At 37.3% G+C, this 25,663-nt stretch overlaps 1 protein-coding gene across 1 annotated transcript in view; it reads right to left on the bottom strand.

Moving 5' to 3' along the window:
- Positions 1-25,663, bottom strand: part of MTA3 (metastasis associated 1 family member 3) — a 147,860-nt gene that overhangs the window by 53,209 nt on the left and 68,988 nt on the right. The window contains exons 8-12 of the mRNA XM_075707348.1: positions 24,897-24,996; positions 18,518-18,706; positions 9,029-9,103; positions 3,724-3,782; positions 992-1,116 (exon numbers count right to left, since the gene is read on the bottom strand). Of these exons, the coding sequence (XP_075563463.1) occupies positions 992-1,116; positions 3,724-3,782; positions 9,029-9,103; positions 18,518-18,706; positions 24,897-24,996 (548 nt within the window). The remainder of the gene's footprint in view (positions 1-991; positions 1,117-3,723; positions 3,783-9,028; positions 9,104-18,517; positions 18,707-24,896; positions 24,997-25,663) is intronic.

Genomic DNA, 25,663 nt, shown 5'->3' with positions numbered 1-25,663 from the left:
CATAAAATATGGCATTATAAGAGCATTATGTGGATAAATATTTAACACATTTGACACAGAGAAAATGAGAACTTAAAAAACCCAAATAAACTAAAAATTCAAAAAAGCACCCCAGAAGTCAACTCCAAATGGAAATTTCAAAAATACTTCCCCATTTAATTTCAAACCAGGGACTTCATATTGCCAAGAAGAGATTTTCTTCCAGAAGACTACCAAAACAAGCAGCCCTATAAATCCTCCACTATTTCTAATCTTACCCTGGAAGACAGGCTTATGAAGTTGCTTGCTACTTATTAGAATTACTTAAGATCTGGGGTTTTTTTGCTCAAGTCATGCAGAGTGAGTACTTATAAATCAAGATCCATATAAGAAAAGGACAAGCACTTCTCCTACTGACCTTGGAGATGCACGTGTCCCTTTATCTTGTGCGTATGGAGACTTAGCAGGAAGCACCAATTTAACCTTTTTTCTTTTCTTTTTGTAATCTTTCACAAGAAAACTATTCTTTAAAAAATGTGATTTGAAAACCAACGAAGTATATAACTAGAACTTGCTATATACAAAATATGGTTTTAATTTAATTGGTGTTTAAGAGACAGGCAGCCATAGCAATGATAAGTAAAGAACTCTCATACGGTAGGCCTCTTCAACTCTTTCCAGTTCTGGATTTTATTATATCTTCTCTCATATAACCTACATTGAAAGCTGCTATTTCAACAAATCCAACAAGGACCATCAGAAACACACAAAACACCAGAAAAAAAACCAACATGCACCTCGGCCCCCCCCCCAATAGAGTGGGGACCCCCCCCCCCCAAAACCAGAAAAAACAACTCTGCCACAAAAAAAGTTATTTCTGCTACACAAGTAATTGAAAATTATCCTCTACAGCATGCAAACAGAAGCACATACATTTGTTTTTAAAAACAGTGCATATTGATTAGCCCAAACTCCTGAATTATTTAAATAATAATAAAAAAAATTTACTTACTATAGCAACTTTCACAAGCCCGACCTATTAGTGAGGCCTGTGCCTGATAAGAGGCTCCCATTGCTCCATTGACTGCAGCGGGTTTCCCATTGTTGCTAGATATTTGATTGGGATTTGGTTTATTGCTTTAAATAAAATAGAAAAAGTAATTTTACTAACCAGTTAGTCAACATGAAAACAATCAATCTAATTCTGGAATTCTGATGGGTGGTGACAACATCTATAAAATCTACTCTAAACAACAAGTCTAATTTTTACACCTCTCTAGTATTTTCAGCTCCATAAGAGACTTGCTGTATTTTGATACTCAAATTTACAGATCTTTGTAAAATGCTCTCACATAGTCCAAGCTACTTGGCAAGCTAGTAAAAGACCAAGTCTCAGGGTCAAGCATTAACAAAAGCATGACACAGCACAGAATTTCAGAAGAGGTTCAACAGATAAGGCTTTACAAGGTGAGGCTGGACTTTGGGTGAAGTGTAACAAGTTAAGAGTAGTAACACTGCCTATAATACTACAACGCTGTCCACCCTATAAGAGGGTCTGCTGCCTCTTATCTCAAGCAGAATTACGTACCTCCCCACCAACTGCAGTAAATGTGAATGTCCTATAACCCTGGCAAAGCTCGCCCATATAGTATCAGGCTGTTCTCTCTGGGTTCTGTCCTGAACTACTTTCTCTCTGAGAAGGCTGAAGAACTGGTTTTGGATTTTTTTTTTTTGTTGTTGTTATATTATTGTGATTATTTTACCTACTAATACTTCAGTGAAGTAGGACTTTACAGGTCAGTTAATTCAGAGAGAATTAATATACTCCTCACTAGGTTAAGTACAGTATTTCCAAAGCTCCAACTCTGTGGGTGTTAATTACCCCATTGATGAGCTATACTCTCAATACAATGCAAGGCTGGATACATTGATTCCTAAGATGATTATTTGTTACTTTAGGCAGCGTAAAATATATTCAAGATTAGTTAAAACGACTAACTGAAGAAATCTTTGTTGTATCAAGTCTCTACTCCAAATGCCAGCAAGTCTGTCTCCTGTTTTCTCCTTTTTCACTATAACCAGTAAGAGACACTTCTACAATTTCCAGATACTCTTTATCAAGTACCTTGGGCTCAAGGTACAAGAGGAGGGATCAAGAGACGATTAAGACTCCCACGTTATGATATGTTGCTTAGTTACCTTCCAGAGAAAAGCCATGAATTGAAAGGGACTCTCTGGCATTGAGGACAGAACCTTGCTTTTACAGGAAATACCTTATGATCAAGTTCAAAAACGTATTCAGCTCTGAGAATCCATTCTACTCAGATTTCAAATATAATAAATCAGTCTTGAAACAGGGCATTAGCAATCCATTTGTGGCGGAGTGCCCCAGATTGCACAGTTATCAAAGACCTGAGAAGTCCTACCACCTTCTTACCATTGACTATGGATTTTTTCTTGACATGGAGGCAAAAGACAGACAGTAAGAAAGATAAAGGCAAAAATCCTACATTTCAAAACAGCTTTTGTCATCCAACACAACTAGTCCCGGCTGCAAACATACTGGCAGAAGTCCTGAACTGTCCACATGGACCAAGGAAATTAAACTGAAAAAACATTATGGGAAGACTGAGCATCTTACAGTTTCCCTAAAGCAGCCACTTCCCTGAGAGGGTTAGGAAACACTCCTACTAGAGTGTTCAGCTTCTTTTAAAAGGCGTCATTTATTAGAGACTTGAGCTTTAAAACTCACAACACTTTTTCAGAGATGAGATTAAAAGACTGAACTTAATAGTCTGCTGTTTGTATTATTAAATCTGATTAAGAGAGAAGTGTGCATGAAATATGGAAATGAAGCTCTATTGTATGCAATTTATACAAGTCACCAAAAAGACAACAGTGGATTTTCAAAGTATTTCATTTGGTATTCTAGTCTTCTGTTATACAAACACTCTTAACAATGGGAAATTCAAATATATGTAAACTGAATATACCCACAGAAAGCTTAAAAGAATGTCATCTGTAATCCTTTCTCTTCTCATAATCTTGAGGAAATTATGAATATGAGAGACAGATTGTATCTTGTTTCTGTAAACCACATGTTAACAAAAGCAGATACAGCATCTAGTTTAAATCTTAAAAAACCAGATTAAAAATGCCTCAGAAGAAACCAGATTTCATTAATAAGACTAGTTCAAAGATAAAAGATTTTGGGCTGTGTGCTACCTTTAATTTACAGCCAGAACATCTCTTGTCTCTAGCTGAAGAATAGACTGTATCAACAAGATAAAACTGTAACGGGAAATGGAAAAGTATTTGATTTTATTTTATGTAGCTACATTAACAACTGCTTCTGTTTTCAAATATTGCATTTACACAAATATGAAATGTTGTGCTACAGGGATTCAGAAGCAATTATGCTGGAAAAGCTGCTTTTTAAATGATAACGCCCTTCTAGCATGGGAGCAGTCCACACAGCACTTGATCACCTTTTGTAAAACTTCCCACCGTTCAAGAACAGGCAGTCTCTGCAGGTCAAAGACAGTGGGCTCAGCTAAATATGAAGGTTTCACTTATGACAAGCGTTTGTGGCATTTTCCAATTATATCTCTGTATGTTCTATTTGTATGTAACAAATACTAAGAAAGTAACCATTAAAAAGACGACTAAGAAAATATCATACATGTTACTGTTTCAATTTTACCTGTACATTATTAAAAAAAATGACTTTATTGTTATACTCACTAGGTGGGGATGTATACTTGTTTCAATTTACTTTCTGCTTCAGCTGCTTTCAGACGTTTCTAGTTGAAAAATTAACACATTAAAATACTTTATTATATTCAAGTACAAGATTTCATAAAACTGCACACAATCCATCTTTAAATTACTTCTACTTTGTGATTCCACAAGAGCCTCCAAAACAAGTGCAGAAATTGACAAGATGCAAACCATGAAAAAGGAGTTCTTTGTTTTTATTATTAGTTTGAAATTATGGTATACTGTCCTCCCCTGTAAAACTCACAGGCCTCACAAATGACTACAAAACTGTAAAAACGACAATTACAATTTACAGGAATTACATCTACATAAACATGTACGACATTGTGGCTAACCCTCATTGCAGAATAAGTAGAAATTAAATGAGTGAAACTGCACACAATGTGTTCCTCATCAGTCACGTAACTCAATACTTCTTGTGCACTCTGTCAAGCCTGAGGCTAGTATTTTACAAGCAGTATAAGGAAGTGGAACCGTAAACTGCACTGACTTAGAAATAACTAAACATCTACTTCCATTAAGTGCCAGGAAAACTGTAGCTCAGGAACACAGCGGTAGCTGGACAGCTACAGTACTATCAAGATAGTCTGTGAACTTACTAAATTATTGCTTTCTTCATACTTGCAACAAACTCAAAAACATGATGCACTCAAGGTAGTATTACTAACTTCTAAAATGTTGAGAAGTTTTAGTTATTGCCATGTATTATAAAAGTAACTAAGATGACAAATTTTTTCAGCAATGGCAGAAGAAATAGAGAGTTCAAATATCTACTGTTTATCTGAAATATTTGTCTGTATGTAAAAGATGAAGGAAAAAGATGAAGGAAAAAAGATTATTTCCCTGCTCTTCCTGTACTCAAGACTTTTCTTCTATTCACTGGGCGGGGGCAGGGAGCGAGAGAAAAGGAGTTGAAACACGGTCAATTTAATCACAGAGGAGGAAAAAAACCAAGGGGCAACACTGATATCGAGCAATAATAAATCAACATTACCTGCCTGCCTCTCAAGATTCCCCCTTTCTTTATCAGTTGTTTACAATTCAGTCCTCCATTTCATCCTCAACAGCCAATTCTCTTCTCTGCTATACTCGTATTTTCTGATATCCAATCTTTGCAAGGCTCATAGTCCAGGAAGGTATTTCCCACCTTGAGAAAACTATCATCAAAAGACACTGCTCTGAGAGTCTCTTGCCTCAGCCATGAGGCAAGTTACATGGTTAATCAGCTTTACTGGTCAAGTAGCCAAAGAAAGCCTCTTTGTGTAAACCACTGCTCTTTTCCATTTTGGAAAGTTGCCTCTGTGCCATCCATCACCGTAACTCTCTTTATAAAAACTGCATCTTTGAGGAGCAATCTATGACAAAGAGACTCCTAAGCAGTCCATGCCGCCACAGATTAATTCCCATGCAATACAAGAGCCCTTTTCCATTTATTTCCAAGATAGGCTTTTCTTTTTTTTAACCAGCTTTTTGCTGTTCACAGATGCCTAGTTGCGTTCAGAGGTACAGAAGTGACTTCCATTGATGCATCTGGTGCAGTTGCAGTCTTTCCCCAGCACCAGGCTTGGCAACACCACACTACCTTCAAGAGGCCCACCGCAGAAATGCAAACACAGTATGCTCTGCCTGCCTAAGTCAGTTTTTACAAGAGCAAGGAGAAAGAACAGCAGCAGCATGTTCCAAGTGTCATAAACCGATTTAATCTGAGAACATTTCACAGCCCCAGCAGCAGAGCTCTCAATGGTGAACTCTTTCTGCTCAACAGCTTCAGGCCACAGGCTTTCCACAACTGTCTCTTTCTCCTTTTCATATTATACCCCCACAATATACAACTTGTTTTCAGACTGAAAAAGCATGCGAGACTGCAAGTCAGCAGGTAACATGCATTCCACAGAGGTCTGTAACAAGCTAGTCCCATTCTACAAGAAGAACAAATAAACCTCACCGCACACCTAAGATGATCATCAGAGCAAAAGAGAAAAAAACACAAGGGAAAGAAATGAGGAAAGTAGCCTTGAAGCACTGTCAAAATGTAAAGGCATTTGTAGGAAGCTGTATTGAGCCCCGGTGGCAGTATCAGTGAGAAATTACTATACACATTAATTAAATTTTAGCATACTTTTAGTACTAGCATGAGGGTTGTAAGGAATGCAATTTTAGCAATTGTTTTCCTCCTTTATTTACTAAAGTGAATCATATACTGCCTTCTACAAAATAATCACACAATGCCATTTCAGTATAAGCTAAATTTTTATGCGCTAAAACTATGGTTAACATTGCTCTCTAAAAGCAACAGAAAATGTCAGTTTGAATTCACACTGACCTATCAACTTTTAAGTACCAAGAGAGAAGAAAGGATGCAGAAACAAAATATCAAAACTATCAACAAATAGTTGCAATTTCTGAGATGAAACCTCTGCCTGTTGAAATTTAGAGGATGAAAACTGGTAAACTGTAAAGGTTGGAAGTTGAAATTGAAAACATTTAGACAAGAAACAAAGCACCAGTTTGTAACAATAAGGGTAATAAATCACTGGAGCAATGAAACAGAGAAAGCTGATGCTTTTCCCCCCAAAAAAATTTACATCTGATCTTAAATAGTAACTATTTCAAACAAATCTTACAACCTCTGTTGTAGGGGAGCTCAAGCTACACTAACTCAGCTTTTCACCTGGGCTCTACTACTTTTAATCAACTATCCTTGAAACTGAATGTTATTTCTTTTTAAGAACTTTTGTTGTGAATATCAACTGACAAATATCCCAAGAAATGACTGTTTCCCTACATTAGTACTCTTTGAAAATAAATAAATCAGAAGGAAATGTAATATATTGTTGTAGCACAGTAATTTAGTTATCCTTACATATGTTCTCCCTTTTTCTGTTGCAAAGTCTCAGTAAGTCTTTTTGCATTGAACCAGATTTTTAAGAACACCACCACAAATAAGAACAACACGCTTCATTCAGTGGAATGAGCCACCTGGCCTTCCTCAAACGCTATATAACGTAGTGGTCCTGAAAAGTGCCATATCACCAAGAATGATTACCCTAGGCCTGAATTCATTTTGCTAGACAGGTTCAGCACAGACTGAGAACTTTAACATATCTATTTCCCTTTGCCTTGACTCGAAGGGAATATGCTCTGAAGGCAAGGTGCCAGCAGTATCTCCACTACTATTAAATCACCACCTTTAGCTACCAAGCAAGAATAACATTTAGTAGAAATTATGACAAGGAAACCTTTCTTATGCCTGACACAATGCAGACAACTCACACAAAACAATAAAGATAATTAAAGAGCAAATTTTCATATTAAATCACACCAATCTAGAATTCAGAGACTGTTTTATGCGTAAGATTCAAGTACGTACATCAACCTTTTTGTCTTCCCATTCCCCCAAGCTGCCCTACCCCTCAAGCATGGTATTTAGAAAAGAATGACTCTGAAATTGCCACTTTCTTACTGAACATATTTTCTCCCTGAAATGCATTCAATTATCACAGCTTGTTCTGGTGGGGGAAAAACCCCTACAGATATCATTTTTACTGAACTGTATTATTTTTACCACTCCAGAACAAACTAAACAAGGGCAGGATGAAGTTCTGATCTCTCATTAGGAAGGATAACAGAAATGTTAACCAGAATAGAAATGAGGTATTTGGCCTACACTGGTTTTGTTATTGATGATCATGCATGACCTTGAAAGAACATGTCTAAAGCATTAAATCCTGTGGTGTGTTGCCATGTTCTGAGTTAGAATGTTCTAAGTTTACTTAGTTACAAGTAAAACACAGGCATTTGTAAGAGTATTTGAGTTGTAGATAACCATAACACCTATGTATTTTTCTTATATGTGAGGCTAAAAATCCTGTGAAAGGATACACAAACTCGGCACACCATCACACACCTTGATTGTTGTAGCAACGGGATCATAATGAAGCCCTAGAGAACTTTAGAAAGGGATTCTCAGTCTTTCACCAACCACTCCAGAGCAAGTATTTCAGAAAAATTTCACAGAAAACAAGATCAGTGTCTGAGCAACCCAAGAGCATTGACAAAAGTCAATTTGCACTTCAATTTATCCTTACTCCATGGTTTTCAGTATCAATAAAATCTTTTTATTTGCTTCTTCAAGATCATCCGTTGCCCAGTCCTTAAGAGCTGACAAACAGCACAGCAAATCTCTGCTGGCAATACCTTTCTACGATAAAGATTAACAGTGCAAAAAAAAAAGTGTTAGAAGTGAAATGAATGGAGACAAACCCAGAAAAACATGCCTTTATACACAGCATATTATTCTCTCTTCGTATTATCCACAGAACTAGAAGGTGCTAGTGATAGTCCAAGACTCTGCTATGTGGTAAAAGACTTCTCCCTTACTTTCCATACCCTACCAACACAATGCAGAAACACTTCCAAATAAACCATAACAACCTGCAGCAATCATCGTTCTGACACACTGCAACAAAATCAGAAGCAATTCCAAAGATCCATCTATAATACAGCTGTAATTATTACAGCATAAAATTTGTTTTCAACATGCAGTACATACATCGCCACCAATTACACAGCAAGTAAAGAAGCTACAGAGTTAGATGTTAAATCATAAATAAATATTCTGTATATCTCAATCAAGGAGTAAATCTATATGGAGCGCAATATATAAAAAGCACTAACACTGAAATTTTGCGTAACCTGCTTAAAATATCCCAGTGTGGGTACCCAATATAATCATGTTTCTGCTCCAGAGCAACCCAAACAACTGAACGTTCAATCAGAAGGACAAACACATCCACTGTGTGCAGAATGTTCTCAATTTGACTTTTAAATCCTGGTAATGCCAAAGTAATGTTCTATCATGGAATATCAATAAAAGGTCTGTAACACTAGCAGCCACCTTTAACACAATGTACATTCCTTTTCCTTCAGTCCCATGCACAGCTTCACAGCCTAAAGCAGTTGCTCTGCAGCCCGTTTCCTTCTTTTCCCATATTGTAGTAAGAACCAGGAATCACATTGCTATAAACCAGAATACAATACAAATGGCTTAAAAAGCTCTTCACTGCTATGTGATGTACAGTAGGCATCAGAGGATTTGATAGTGCACCCTGTGAGCAGCACAAAACCACTGGTCTATAGCCTAAAATACTGCTATAGGCTTCCCACCATGTATCTTTTTAATAATACAAACAGATTTTTGTGCTTTAACAAGTTCAGATTTTTTAAGAACATGGCAGACTGGTTCATGCTGAAATAGCCATTAAATTACCTGCTGCACATATCTGTCAGTGGTTTTCCACATGTAATAATACTCAATGATGCTGGTCAGCGACTTCCAAGGGAGCTGAAAAATATTTGTTACAAATTAAAGTAGTTCCAAGAAATTGCAATGTCCACATCTTATTAAACACATTATAATCAAGTATCGTTGATACACAAATACTAAAATGTGAATGTATTAAATACCTACATTAAAATCCATATGCAAATAAATACATATTACTAATACACAAACTTCCCTTATAGTTAACAAAGATGCAGAATTACAACAATGCTACACATCTAAATCCAAATGTAATTTATTCTGTTTAAGCCATATGGTTAAAGAAAATGATCAAAACAGAATCCAGATTTTCATCAGGAAACACAGAAGGTAATATCTCTATTACAAAGTGTATCAGATGGAGAACAACATCAGGACTAAAATAAATCATCTTGACAAAACTGTGTTTGAGTCTCATGGTAATTTTACTCTGAAAAAAATACAATGGTTATGGTACTTAGTTCACAGGTTCTGCAAGTCCCATAACAACTCAGCTGCTCATACAATACCACTAGATTTGCATAAACTTCTGCATACTCTTGACCACTAAACAAGAAACAAAAGGATGCTACTTTGAGCTACTTTGAGCAACACGAGTGATACTAACGATGAGTATTACACAAAAATCTCTGTGCAAACTCAGGGCAAGTGATGATTATGATGATGACTATTATTATTTTGGGTGCACATGTTCATTGGTAAAGTGAAAATGTATTAGCCTAAGTTTAGGGGAGAAAATTAAGCATACAGCAGCCATTTTTAATTACTACCAAATCACCTATTTAACTCCATAAATTCTTTCTATCATTTAAATTAGTAATTCTCTTACAGAATTCATGCAATTTTTCTTCGTAACCTGGAAACATGCTACTATTTTGTGCATGTTTTTTTCTAGAGGCATGCATTAACACTAATATTCTCCACTCTCCAGAAATAAGGATGATTTTTAAGAAGTCCCAGAAATACACATGTGGAAATGTTATCTTTCCAACCTTATTCATTCCACTTTGGGGCTTTCTCCATGCCCTAAGCCAAAAGAATAGTTTCCTGAACCTCTAACTATGTTCCTAAAAGCAACAGAGGAGCACTGTACCAAGCTGCCCCTCCCACCATGCAGGAGCTCACAGCCAGTTTTTCAAGCTGCTGGCTTGCAGATACTTAAGAAGAACTGAGTCTGGCTCCCACCTCTGCCTTTCAGGAGCTGGGATTCAGTTCCAGACTCAGCTGTGAAATCTTTTTGAGGCTGTGTACCACAGTGTGTAAATCCCTGGTCCAAACAATAGCAGTTTCGTCCATTTGCATTTAACACATAGCAGTGCAACAAATGCCTAAGCTGATGTTGCAATACACAGCAACACAATCTGGTTTACTAAAATCCTTTTACTTTCTCAGGTAAGTTATGCCTTAAGAGAAATCTGCCCAAGAAAAGGCCAGTGATGGGAACACGCGTTTGATGTGAGGTGACACATGAGCTGCTTCTCAGTCTCTAGGTCCATAGCTTCCTCGCATCCAGATGAAACACTGTCACCCCAACTACCTGCCATGGCCAACTAGCACATTTTAGCTTCTCCATTTTTACTTTCTTTCCTGAACACTTATTAACACATTCATATTACAGATTATGTAGCATGACATTTCTCTAGAAAATACTTTAATCTGTTTTAACTCTGATCGTGACACCAGTATGTTCATTCACTCACTAGGCATCTACAATTAACGAAAGATAATTAAGGTGCTTGGACGGGATAACCATAATCCTTTTACATTTTGATTCACAACTCAGAAAACCTGTTTGACAGACTGAGCATGAATATCCTATATTCTGTTTACCTATGCACTTAAATGACAAAACATTGCAGAGGCACGTGAATTTTCCAGAGGTGGCTCTGAACTGCCAGAGCAGCCACAGAATAATGTACTTTCATTACCAAATTCTGTTGAACACTAATTGAAAGAAGTAAAAATGACTGTCTGTGTGACATTTTTGTAGGAGAAAATGATCAAAGAACTGTCAGCAGTACAAAAACAAGTAGAGGGGATTTTCAGTTTCTTTAGTTTCTTGAGAGTAAAAATGGACCACTCAAATCAGACCAGCAGGAAAAACTTAGGATTCTAAAGTATCTTAAAATGAACATGTTAATTTTAAGGCATGTTTCCACAATTTTCTGAAGTTGGAAAACAGTTGATCCTGTTTTCTATAAATGGTTCATGCCTGATTCCCAAGGCCTTTCCTGCCACATTTGAGATGTAACCTTTTTCACAAATTTGTAACTGTTGATAATGAAAAACTAAGAATTAACAAGCATAACAGCTGTCTCTTACCATTAGGAAAATAGTTCTATTTGGAGAACATAAAATTCAGTCTTCTTCCATTCTATTACCCTGGGATGTGAAGTAATTCAAGTACATCAAGTAAATTCAATTAACTTAAAAAGTTTAGGTTGATTAGGATTCACATAGGTTCTTAAAGACAGCAGAAGCTCAACAAATGAGCTCCTATAACAGTTGATGAGTCAACAGCTGATGAAAATGATTATTCAAAGGCTAGACTGGTAATTTCATAACAAACAAGCTTCTTCTGTCAATTAAAAAAAAAGTAAACTCCTTTACACTATTTAATTTATAATAATCGTCTTGCTTACTAATATTTAATGTTTATAGCTTAATGCTTGTGCTGCACACTGAATGTCAAATAGTACCAGTTCTTACTAATTGCTGGAAAAGTAAATGAACCTGCCCTTTAGAGAACCATCATGTAAGGGCTGCAATTGCAGCTGCCATGCCTTGCAAATCTGGGCCAATTCAGAAAAGGCAACTCCTCTGGCATATAATGACTCAAGCAGGTACTACATAACCCTTCTTCTTCCGGAGACTGCTACCAACCACTTTCTGCCATGCAACACGACAGTCTTACCTGTACTGTGGCTCCACCGCGTAACTGCTTAGGTTCAGATTTAATCTCAAGCACCATAGGATTTAATTTTATCATTAGATCCTACGCGGGCACTTGAACAAGTTAGCACGTACGCTACCAGTGCATTAGCTTCTTTGTCCATGCTCTTACATCACATGTAAAAGTACTTACTTTTCAATGACGCTACTGAAGAGAGGGATGATAATAGATAAATGAAGTCTCATGAAAAATCACTGTTTAAATGCTACATATTTATACCTACCTCACCTTGCAGAAACTTTTCATATACCCATCATCTAAATCTTGGAGGACTATTTTAGACGATTACTTAAAACAGACTCAGCTGTGAAATCTTTTTGAGGCTGTGTACCACAGTGTGTAAATCCCTGGTCCAAACAATAGCAGTTTCGTCCATTTGCATTTAACACATAGCAGTGCAACAAATGCCTAAGCTGATGTTGCAATACACAGCAACACAATCTGGTTTACTAAAATCCTTTTACTTTCTCAGGTAAGTTATGCCTTAAGAGAAATCTGCCCAAGAAAAGGCCAGTGATGGGAACACGCGTTTGATGTGAGGTGACACATGAGCTGCTTCTCAGTCTCTAGGTCCATAGCTTCCTCGCATCCAGATGAAACACTGTCACCCCAACTACCTGCCATGGCCAACTAGCACATTTTAGCTTCTCCATTTTTACTTTCTTTCCTGAACACTTATTAACACATTCATATTACAGATTATGTAGCATGACATTTCTCTAGAAAATACTTTAATCTGTTTTAACTCTGATCGTGACACCAGTATGTTCATTCACTCACTAGGCATCTACAATTAACGAAAGATAATTAAGGTGCTTGGACGGGATAACCATAATCCTTTTACATTTTGATTCACAACTCAGAAAACCTGTTTGACAGACTGAGCATGAATATCCTATATTCTGTTTACCTATGCACTTAAATGACAAAACATTGCAGAGGCACGTGAATTTTCCAGAGGTGGCTCTGAACTGCCAGAGCAGCCACAGAATAATGTACTTTCATTACCAAATTCTGTTGAACACTAATTGAAAGAAGTAAAAATGACTGTCTGTGTGACATTTTTGTAGGAGAAAATGATCAAAGAACTGTCAGCAGTACAAAAACAAGTAGAGGGGATTTTCAGTTTCTTTAGTTTCTTGAGAGTAAAAATGGACCACTCAAATCAGACCAGCAGGAAAAACTTAGGATTCTAAAGTATCTTAAAATGAACATGTTAATTTTAAGGCATGTTTCCACAATTTTCTGAAGTTGGAAAACAGTTGATCCTGTTTTCTATAAATGGTTCATGCCTGATTCCCAAGGCCTTTCCTGCCACATTTGAGATGTAACCTTTTTCACAAATTTGTAACTGTTGATAATGAAAAACTAAGAATTAACAAGCATAACAGCTGTCTCTTACCATTAGGAAAATAGTTCTATTTGGAGAACATAAAATTCAGTCTTCTTCCATTCTATTACCCTGGGATGTGAAGTAATTCAAGTACATCAAGTAAATTCAATTAACTTAAAAAGTTTAGGTTGATTAGGATTCACATAGGTTCTTAAAGACAGCAGAAGCTCAACAAATGAGCTCCTATAACAGTTGATGAGTCAACAGCTGATGAAAATGATTATTCAAAGGCTAGACTGGTAATTTCATAACAAACAAGCTTCTTCTGTCAATTAAAAAAAAAGTAAACTCCTTTACACTATTTAATTTATAATAATCGTCTTGCTTACTAATATTTAATGTTTATAGCTTAATGCTTGTGCTGCACACTGAATGTCAAATAGTACCAGTTCTTACTAATTGCTGGAAAAGTAAATGAACCTGCCCTTTAGAGAACCATCATGTAAGGGCTGCAATTGCAGCTGCCATGCCTTGCAAATCTGGGCCAATTCAGAAAAGGCAACTCCTCTGGCATATAATGACTCAAGCAGGTACTACATAACCCTTCTTCTTCCGGAGACTGCTACCAACCACTTTCTGCCATGCAACACGACAGTCTTACCTGTACTGTGGCTCCACCGCGTAACTGCTTAGGTTCAGATTTAATCTCAAGCACCATAGGATTTAATTTTATCATTAGATCCTACGCGGGCACTTGAACAAGTTAGCACGTACGCTACCAGTGCATTAGCTTCTTTGTCCATGCTCTTACATCACATGTAAAAGTACTTACTTTTCAATGACGCTACTGAAGAGAGGGATGATAATAGATAAATGAAGTCTCATGAAAAATCACTGTTTAAATGCTACATATTTATACCTACCTCACCTTGCAGAAACTTTTCATATACCCATCATCTAAATCTTGGAGGACTATTTTAGACGATTACTTAAAACAGACTCAGCTGTGAAATCTTTTTGAGGCTGTGTACCACAGTGTGTAAATCCCTGGTCCAAACAATAGCAGTTTCGTCCATTTGCATTTAACACATAGCAGTGCAACAAATGCCTAAGCTGATGTTGCAATACACAGCAACACAATCTGGTTTACTAAAATCCTTTTACTTTCTCAGGTAAGTTATGCCTTAAGAGAAATCTGCCCAAGAAAAGGCCAGTGATGGGAACACGCGTTTGATGTGAGGTGACACATGAGCTGCTTCTCAGTCTCTAGGTCCATAGCTTCCTCGCATCCAGATGAAACACTGTCACCCCAACTACCTGCCATGGCCAACTAGCACATTTTAGCTTCTCCATTTTTACTTTCTTTCCTGAACACTTATTAACACATTCATATTACAGATTATGTAGCATGACATTTCTCTAGAAAATACTTTAATCTGTTTTAACTCTGATCGTGACACCAGTATGTTCATTCACTCACTAGGCATCTACAATTAACGAAAGATAATTAAGGTGCTTGGACGGGATAACCATAATCCTTTTACATTTTGATTCACAACTCAGAAAACCTGTTTGACAGACTGAGCATGAATATCCTATATTCTGTTTACCTATGCACTTAAATGACAAAACATTGCAGAGGCACGTGAATTTTCCAGAGGTGGCTCTGAACTGCCAGAGCAGCCACAGAATAATGTACTTTCATTACCAAATTCTGTTGAACACTAATTGAAAGAAGTAAAAATGACTGTCTGTGTGACATTTTTGTAGGAGAAAATGATCAAAGAACTGTCAGCAGTACAAAAACAAGTAGAGGGGATTTTCAGTTTCTTTAGTTTCTTGAGAGTAAAAATGGACCACTCAAATCAGACCAGCAGGAAAAACTTAGGATTCTAAAGTATCTTAAAATGAACATGTTAATTTTAAGGCATGTTTCCACAATTTTCTGAAGTTGGAAAACAGTTGATCCTGTTTTCTATAAATGGTTCATGCCTGATTCCCAAGGCCTTTCCTGCCACATTTGAGATGTAACCTTTTTCACAAATTTGTAACTGTTGATAATGAAAAACTAAGAATTAACAAGCATAACAGCTGTCTCTTACCATTAGGAAAATAGTTCTATTTGGAGAACATAAAATTCAGTCTTCTTCCATTCTATTACCCTGGGATGTGAAGTAATTCAAGTACATCAAGTAAATTCAATTAACTTAAAAAGTTTAGGTTGATTAGGATTCACATAGGTTCTTAAAGACAGCAGAAGCTCAACAAATGAGCTCCTATAACAGTTGATGAGTCAACAGCTGATGAAAATGATTATTCAAAGGCTAGACTGGTAATTTCATAACAAACAAGCTTCTTCTGTCAATTAAAAAAAAAGTAAACTCCTTTACACTATTTAATTTATAATAATCGTCTTGCTTACTAATATTTAATGTTTATAGCTTAATGCTTGTGCTGCACACTGAATGTCAAATAGTACCAGTTCTTACTAATTGCTGGAAAAGTAAATGAACCTGCCCTTTAGAGAACCATCATGTAAGGGCTGCAATTGCAGCTGCCATGCCTTGCAAATCTGGGCCAATTCAGAAAAGGCAACTCCTCTGGCATATAATGACTCAAGCAGGTACTACATAACCCTTCTTCTTCCGGAGACTGCTACCAACCACTTTCTGCCATGCAACACGACAGTCTTACCTGTACTGTGGCTCCACCGCGTAACTGCTTAGGTTCAGATTTAATCTCAAGCACCATAGGATTTAATTTTATCATTAGATCCTACGCGGGCACTTGAACAAGTTAGCACGTACGCTACCAGTGCATTAGCTTCTTTGTCCATGCTCTTACATCACATGTAAAAGTACTTACTTTTCAATGACGCTACTGAAGAGAGGGATGATAATAGATAAATGAAGTCTCATGAAAAATCACTGTTTAAATGCTACATATTTATACCTACCTCACCTTGCAGAAACTTTTCATATACCCATCATCTAAATCTTGGAGGACTATTTTAGACGATTACTTAAAACCAATTTTTTTTTTCAAATCCCTATACTTCCAGAATGCTACATAGCAAGTGAGAACACACAAATTTTACTCTAGAGAAATTAAGATATCCCAAGATTACACAATGGTTCATATAATTGAAAGATTTCAAATTACACAGAATTAGATCAAGACTGTGTGCACTGTTACCAATACCACATAAATTGATATGTAAAATAGATGCTCTTCTAATGATGTTTTAAAAATGACATGCCACTTTCCCAAAGGTAAAAAAAAAAGTGACTAAGGATAGACAACATCCCTGTTCTAACTAAATGAGACTATAATTACTTAGCGCCCCACATCCATTTCTGCTGCACTCTGAGTCATCATTAATGTGCCCTCAGTAGGTTATGCAACCCTATCTCTAGGTCTGCGTGTGTGTCTCACTTTGGGAGGAGGGCAAGGGAAAAGATCTGCGTTTTGGGAAAGAATATTCAGTGAAAGAAGGAGGGTATCAGGAGTGTACCTGAGATAAAATCTGAACATTTTAAACAGCTTCTAGTAGACTCATTCAAATATCTAACATTTGAACATTACAAACACATAAGCTATTCCTGCAACACATTACTCCACTGTATCACTCTAATGCATGCATATCAACAAAACTACATGTAATGTAACACAGAAATTATACAGATAATAAAAATAACTACATAAATACCAAAGACAAGGCTAAGGTATACTTGGTCACAAATTGTGTTAGGACTCAACTTGTAAACAGCCAATAAAATCTGTAATATATGCTTCAGGCATTTTGAAAAGCCAAATACTATGTATTAGGAGACATTTAGTTAAAAGACACAGCTACCGAACTATTGTACAATAACAGCTGAGGACCATTTATCTGTATGAGAAATAATAAGGAACTGTAGTTTACATTAAAATTTCAGTTCTAAAACTCTATAAAATACTCTTTTCCAATCATATTTTCTTGAACTTAACAGAGCTATTTCATCCATGATGCAATTTTCAACCTTATGTGATGGATGCAGTGAACATTTTCTCCCTTAGGAATCTCAAAAATAACACACAGATATATTACACCTGTTAAAATGTCAGTTCTTCAGAAAAACAATAGCCTTCCCTTCCCACCTTCATTCAATTATCTGTTTCATTTCAGAACTGTGAAAGTGAAAAAAAGACAGCTTAAGCTCAGTGCCAAGCCTCCTCCCACTGTCCTGCACTCCGTCTTGGAAGGACTTCCATATTTACCATACAGTAACATTTTCCCCTCACAAAGATTATTAGTAACATCTGCAAAGAAAAAAAAAATCTGAGCTCTCAAAGCAGAATGAGTTGTTGTGAAAATGCTTCAATCGACTTCAATCTTAAATAATGGAACTCCTTTGGCTCAAATCCTAACCTTTTCACAAAGCCCGACTTGAACTTATTACAACAGAGGAAATCTTTTCCCTTGAAAGAAAGAGGCTCTCCAAGAAACATGCAAAAAAAATTGGCAGACAAATTACTAGCAGTTCCAGCAATCAGTGTTAGAATCAATTTCTTTTAATTACTCTGCATCAGAATTCAGCAAATTAAAGCTTTGCTGCCCTATAGTCTGATATTTCAGTAGCAAAACCAGTGTAGTTAGAACATATTGGAAAACATTTCCTTTACTTTTCAGAAGTCCCAAAATACCTAATATGTCAAAATAACTCCCTATAGTGCACTTTAAAAGCTATCTGAATATAAATTTCTCTCTGCTAACTACAGAAGGAAACCCCAGCTTTTCCAAAAACACTCAGGCGAGTCAGCCGTGTAGCTGCTAATGAATTTCAGTAGAAGTTCTGAAAAGCTGCTGGAGCTTTTTCAGATGCTTGTAAAATCCTTGTAAAAATCCTTATCAAAACACATCAGCATGAGATGTCCTACCTGGTACTAAACCATTAAATACACTATCTTCTGTCAACATCTTTCATAAGAATGGCACTGAACAAGAAAGCATATTGACTTTCATCCAGACAAAATGTATATGTATGTTAATTACATATATCAGCTACACAGATTTCTTCTCTAGCTAATCTTCTAAACCTACAGAAAGCAGTTATGCTCACCCATGCAAAAACACAGTAACAGAAAAGTGTACTACTTCTGTACTTACAAAGTCTTGTCGAATGTCATTGAAGTCCTTGCCATACTTTTCCAATGCCTCTTCAAATAAACTAGCTTCTGATGCTGACCACTCTTCCATTTCATCTCTACACAGGACAGGCCCTCCAAGTGGCACGAGAACACTGATGGCACTGCTCAAATCATAGTTGTGTTTATGCAGTGTATCCATTGCATGAAACTACCAAGGAGAAGGACAGAATAAAAAACTTGTTTAAACAGACAGCAGTCCAATTTAGTTAATCCAAATCCAACATCTTATTTTCTATAAGCCATGCAAGAAGCCTCAACTAGTGCTAAATTTAGATCTATCTTCATATCATAGGCTTTCTGCTGCAGAACATAAGAAAATAAATTGTTTATTACTTAATTTAGGAAAGGAAATGCCTTAATAAAATGTTTACTAAAAGCGACATTAGTTTATTAGTTCCTGCAAATTACTAGCAAACATTTCTAGAGAATCTTTAGTTAGTAGAAATTGGTTCCAAGTAACCCAGTAGAGATAGTGGCATATATTGACTGAGGGGCCATTTTCAATTAACAGACGTTCTAAATAGTAGCTAAACAGCTGCCCAGACATCTATGTGCTCAATATTCTCATTGCTGGAGAAAGAAGCCATTTATTGTTTTCATTATCATCATACTGAAAAACAAGCAAGATTTTTGTCCCTCGCTAAACTAAGCTGTCAAAGATGGGTAAATGAGGTTTCTTTGGTTACTTCACTTTCCTTCATAGAAGAGGAAAACAGAAAACAAACAACTTATAGCATTCACTTTAGAGGTAACGCTGAATGCTCACATCACTAACCAATGATGGGGAATATGAAAAGCAAGCAACTACATCACAAATCCAGCTGCAGGGAAAATGCGCAACGTACAAGAAGCCTTTCTGACTCAGTGTCCCAAAAGCCCCCCTCACCACAATTTTAAATTGTTGTGCTGAAGGAGATTTTAGAGGTTTAAAGTGTAATAATGTGTGTGACTGTGTTAACCTCAGTCTCGCACCTGTTTGTCCCACCACAGCGATGAGCTGTAACCATAGCATGCAATCTCTCACACAGCCCTAAACTCATATTAGAGGGGGCACCCAGAACCTTTCAAGGAAGGAACACTCTTGCATTATGCGTCGAATTCCAGTTCGGCTTCTGCACAGAGATGTACTGCAAATAATGAATTCTCCTTATCTTTTGGCATCTCCTATGAGTGGCTGAAGTCCTTCTCCAGCTTTCAATACACCTCTTTGAAAGCTATCAAGCACAAGATTCTTGAACTGTTTTTGTCTGCAAGAAGTAATGACACTGTTATCCTACAATATGTCATTTTACTTATGGTTCAACTGGAATTCACCAACATTGAGAAGAAACCTTCTAGTATGCACCGAAGTATTCTAATATGGAAATACGTTGCATTATGTCCAAAATCCATCATCCTCAGATTATGGAATGTAAAATGAAACCACTAGTTTATTGCATATCACTCAGGCAATGAGTAAATCAGGCCTAAAGATTGAACTCTTACAGTATACAGAATCATAGAATGAGTCATAGAATCCTAGAATGCTTTGGGTTGGAAGGGACCTTTAGAGGTCATCTAGCCCAACCCCCCTGCAGGGAGCAGGGACAGCTTTAACCAGATCAGGTTGCTCAGAGCCCCGTCCAACCTGACCTTGAATGTTTCTAGGGATGGGGCCTCCACTACCTCTCTGGGCAACCTGTTTCAGTGCTTCACCACCCTCATTGTAAAAAATTTCTTTCTTATGTCTAGTCTAAATCTATTCTTCTTTAGTTTAAATCCATTATTCCTTGTGCTGTCACAACAGGCCTTGCTAAAAAGATTCTCCCCATCTTTCCTGTAGGCCCCCTTTAAGTACTGGAAGGCCGCAATAAGGTCTCCTCGCAGCCTTCTCTTCTCCAGGCTGAACAACCCCAACTCTCTCAGCCTGTCCTCGTAGTAGAGGTGCTCCAGCCCTTGGATCATTTTTGTGGCCTGCCTCTGGACCCACTCCAACAGGTCCATGTCCTTTTTGTGATGAGGGCCCCGGAGCTGGACGCAGTACTCCAGGTGAGCTCTCACCAGAGCAGAGTAGAGGGGCAGAATCACCTCCCTCGACCTGCTGGCTACGCAGGTGTGCTATCAGGATTTAAATCTTTGTTTAAATTGCAGCTCTTCTGGAAAAGCAGTACATACCAGACATTTTCCAAGCAGCTGATAAATCTGGATCTATTCACTGATACCAACTTTCTTAAAAATTACAACAGAAGTGAAGAAATCAGGATGTTGCTCTTGCCTTATGTTCATTTTTCCATCTATAATAAACATCTGATTCCATAAAGCTTTTTTTGGTATTACTAAAGAAAAGACTTATAATGAACTCTGTCATTAACTACTGTCTCACTGAGCTGTTCTGTGACAGAAGACCACTGACAAGTTCCCACGATAACACTCTCTGCCTTCTGCAGGTTTGTCAGCCCTCACCTGCAATCAAATTCCCAAACTGCAGTGAGCAAACTGTGCTAGCAAAAGCAAGAGCAGCCTGAAGATGTTACTTGAGCCCAAGACAAAAAGTCCTGGGGAATCTCCTTTCTATCTGCTTTACCCAAGGATGAGAGGACTGCAGGAAACAACTAGTGGGTACCTGATACCTAAGGAGCAGGAGGCTGGGAAGAACTGTCATTGCCTCTCCCAAATAGGAGCTTGAAGGACAGAGGAAGAACCACCCTTCCCTAAGAACTCTTGCTCAGAGCACACTGTCCAGCACAGATGAAGGGTCCCACCAGAGGAAAGGTATTAGCCACACAAATAGAGTGAACTTCAAGTCCAAATTTAAGCAGGTAAAGGAAGCAACTACCCACCAAAAGCTAAGGAAGGGCTGCATGGAGCTGGGAAGAAAGGGAATGACAGGGCATGCTGCAAACAAGCTGTAACACACAATTCCCAAAACAGCTGCAATTTCAGTAGTCAGTTAAATCAGCTAGACTGAACTGCCTCTAACAAAGCACTCAAACTGGAACCAGAGTATGGATTCTATAATTCAATTCTAATATTTTAAGCCTGTTTATCTTAGGAGCCACATATATGGAAGCCTAATAAAAAAATCATTAAAAAGACGTCATTCAAAATGCAAAGGAAAAACCTGTTCATACTTTTCATTTTGAAGAGACATCCAAAACCAGATTTACATCCTTAGAGTAAAGTAGCACAGGTTCTTCCAAACAAGTCCACCACAAGGAGCAAGTGATTCCATCAACCTGCTTTGCTTTAATGGCGCTCATTATCAGTGTATGCACTACGCAATGTTTAGGAATCTGAAACTGGACGTCTTCCCAGTTTCCTTCTCTTCTCAGAGATCAATTTTCATTATAAAATAAAACACTGCCTCTGAGAAGGCCAGAAATGCGAGTTTCGGTTGGTTGTCTCACAAGTCTTTATCACTGTAAGAAAAGAACATTTACTATCATCTAAGAGGGTAAACACACATTATTTCATGTCTTCCAGTAGGGTTGTCTAAAAGCATTGGTCACTTCCTGCCTTGTCTCATTACCCTCCCCATTTTCAAAATAAGGAAGCCTGAAAGTAGCTTCTCACTTGCTGTTAAGCTGCAAGACCTCCTTAATGTGTACATCCACTCTGAATTTACTCATGTTTATAACCTCTGCATTTCCCCCCCCACCACCACCATCAGTCTGTTTACAGTCATCTCGAACTGAAACAACTAATTAGGAATACTGGAAAGCCACAGGTGTAGTGTACAGAAATCCCATTAATAGCACTTCAGGTGCAAGGGTTATCTGCCTTGCATGAAGAATGCAGACAGCATGATTTTCTTAGTGTTATGAACCTACATCCCTTCCAAATCATAAATGACATACACCACAAGTTCTGCAGATGTCTGTGCTAACTTAAACTGCTCCTCAAAATATGCTCCCAATTAACATGGCAAGGTCTGAAAGAGTAACTACTACAATGACAACTATGTCTTTTCTTAACTTAGAAGGAAGTACATTGTCAAAGAGCAAAAGAGAAGGGTTTTAAAAAGCTGAGGGGGTAGGAAAATAACAGACACACACAATAATTAAACGTGGGGTGGCTCCTCTGGTGCCTCATTATAAAACATGCCTTTCATTAAGTGTAATGGAACTTAATGGATCATTTGCAATGGAGAAACATTTATGCGGCACTCAAACACTATATGTACCCCTTTATTAGCAGCACTGCACAGGTACTTTCAAAGAAGAAGAATTTGCTATAAAGATGAATCTATTCTATTAATCACTGAATACATAAGAAGGATGCGCAATGTGTGGGATTTATTAGAAATTCTTAATTCAATGAAATCTTAATGAAATGAAAAATGTTAAACTAAAGAACTATTTTGATGGAAAAAATAAAGCATTTAATGTGAACAGAATTGTGTTGGTAAGGTCATATCAGCAAGCGTGAAACAGAAAACTCTTTTTGAGTATCACTGAAAACAGTACCTTTTGCCACTGCCTTTACTACACTACTGTAAGTCCAGACTAAATCAGTTTCCTGTTTAATAGCCTTTGAGTACAGTGCAAAATGTAAGAAGTTAAATATATTCATTAGTATGATGAGAAAAATATTTAATCTGGAATATAAGAACTGCCCTACTGAATCAGACTAGTCATCCACCTAGCCAAGCATTCTGTCTCTGACAGCAGCACCAAGGGATGTTACTTTGAGAAAATATGCAGGGAAGTCTAACCACAGCCTGAAGTCAATTCCCATTTGTCCTGGTTTTGGCTGGGATAGAGTTAATTTTCTTCCTAGTAGCAGGCACAGTGCTGTGTTTTGGATTTAGTAGGAGAAGAATGTTGATAACACACTAATGTTTTTAGTTGTTGCTGAGTACTGCTTATCTTAGTCAAGGACTTTTCAGCTTCACATGCTCTGCCAGGTGCACAAGAAACTGATAGGGGCACAGCCAGAACAGTTGATCCAAACTGACCAAAGGGCTATTCCATACCATGTGACGTCATGCTCAGCATAGAAACTGGGGGGGGGGGGGGGGGGGGGATGTGGGGTGGCCGGGGAGCAGCGATTGCTGCTCGGGAACTGTCTGGGTATCGGTTGGCGGGTGGTGAGCAATTGCATTGTGCATCACTTGCTTTGGATATTATTATTATTATCATTATTATATTGTTATTATTATCATTACTGTTTTACTTTATTTCAATTATTAAACTGTTCTTATCTCACCCCAGGAGTGTTTCTCACTCTTACTCCTCCAATTCTCTCCCCCATCCCATCGGGGTAGGGGGAGTGAGCAAGAGGCTGCGTGGTGCTAACCTGCTGGCTGGGGCTAAACCATGACACCATTTCACTTACCAGCACCTACAAACCTTGGGAATTGGGAATGCTAGATGGTACACTTCTCCCTACTCTCCTCAGTATCCGTTTATGGAGTCATGGTCCATAATTTTTCTAACCCCTTTTTTTAACCTGCTGATATTGTCTGTTCCCACAAAATTTTGTGTAACTAAATTCCAGGGGCTCTCTAGCCACTTTATAAGGCAGTACCTTAACTATTTTAAACTGATGTTAGTTTCATCAAGTGTCCTCTAGTTGAAATACTCAAGTATCTGATGAATTGCAGATCTACTTTAGCCTTAACTATGATCTTCATGATTCTGTACACAAATACTTAAAATAATAAACAACATCTGCTGGTGTCTTTGGAAATTTAAGGCAAACTCGATTCTACAAAACAGTAAGATTTTTTTGTTCTCGCACAGTTTTCCTGGCACACTTTTATTACTGTAGCACATCTAGTCATCTCAGCTAATATGAATATACAGAGACAAAACTTTTGTCTGTAACTGATATATTTTTAACTTTCTCTAAAAGATGCAGGCACTTACATTACAGTGAATACTTTAACAAACTAAGGAAGCATCCTAAGGATATCTCAAGTAAAATGTTCTTCAATAAGTTGCTTACAAAGTCAGATTGCTTATACTGATTTACTGATAAGATTTACTGACACACATCTAGTACGTACAAAACATTATCTAAACAATTTTCAATCAGCTTTATTACCACATACTTCAAATCACACTATTGATCAATTATACTGAATGAATCCCTATACAATGTGTATTATCCACTCTGCTGCACAAATTATCAGATATGAAGACATTCTATTTAAACAGATTTCAGCTGAAGTGATTTACAGTATGATTACAAAGGCAGCACCAATATGCTTACAGAAAACACATAGAATTATCTACCATACACACAGGTATCTAAAGGAAAACAGATATCCAGAGGACAGGGACTCTGGAGTAATAGATACTGTTGAATTCACAGATATAAAAAAAATGTCGTAAGGCTTTTAAGAAGCCACCTACCAGTGTGATGTCTCGGGAAGCAGCAGCTGCACTCATGTGTAAACTAGGTTGCCTGACAGAACTACTGCAGTCCAATGCTCGAGCAAACGTGCCAACCGCACTACAACAGAGAAACCGTAGACAGTAAATGTGTAGGAAGATGTAACCTCTTTTTTTATTATCAGGCTATGTCATATCTGTAAAAGTGTCCTTTTAAAAATAAAAGTTACATATATGAAGATTTCAAATCTTTGCTAACAAAGGACAATCTCATAAAGACAAATCACAACACGCTGCAGTAAAATTTCTGACCTTCTCTCCCAAAAGTAACAACCTACATATAAGAACAGCAGCACAGAAACAAAAGATACTCACAGAATTCCAATGTACCAACTTTTTAATGTACCAATTTTTTATTAATTATGAAGTAGAAGACCTTACTCAGTTTGGGTTTTACAACCATGGCTATCATTTTTAAAATTAAAACGCCACAACACTGTAACAAATTACAACACAATTAAAAAAGGGGGTTCACCATGTTCCCATGAGGAAATTAATAATATTTTATTCACTTCAGTAATGCATGTCTACTACTTCCATTAGTGAGGCAAAGAAAGTATATTAGCTTAGTCTGAGGTACCTCCAATATCATATTTTTGTCACAGGTTTTAAGTAATAATGAAATAAACAGATCTCTCAGCCTACTTAATAAAAGCATTCCAGCATTATTGAAATGGACAGGTTTTTATCCAAACCTTTACTTTTTTTTTTCTCCCCACTTTTGTTGA

Source organism: Pelecanus crispus, chromosome 3 (assembly GCF_030463565.1).
Source record: "Pelecanus crispus isolate bPelCri1 chromosome 3, bPelCri1.pri, whole genome shotgun sequence".
NCBI lineage: Eukaryota > Metazoa > Chordata > Aves > Pelecaniformes > Pelecanidae > Pelecanus > Pelecanus crispus.
The sequence above is the reverse complement of the archived record's forward strand: the minus strand, read 5'-3'. Positions and strand labels throughout refer to the sequence as shown.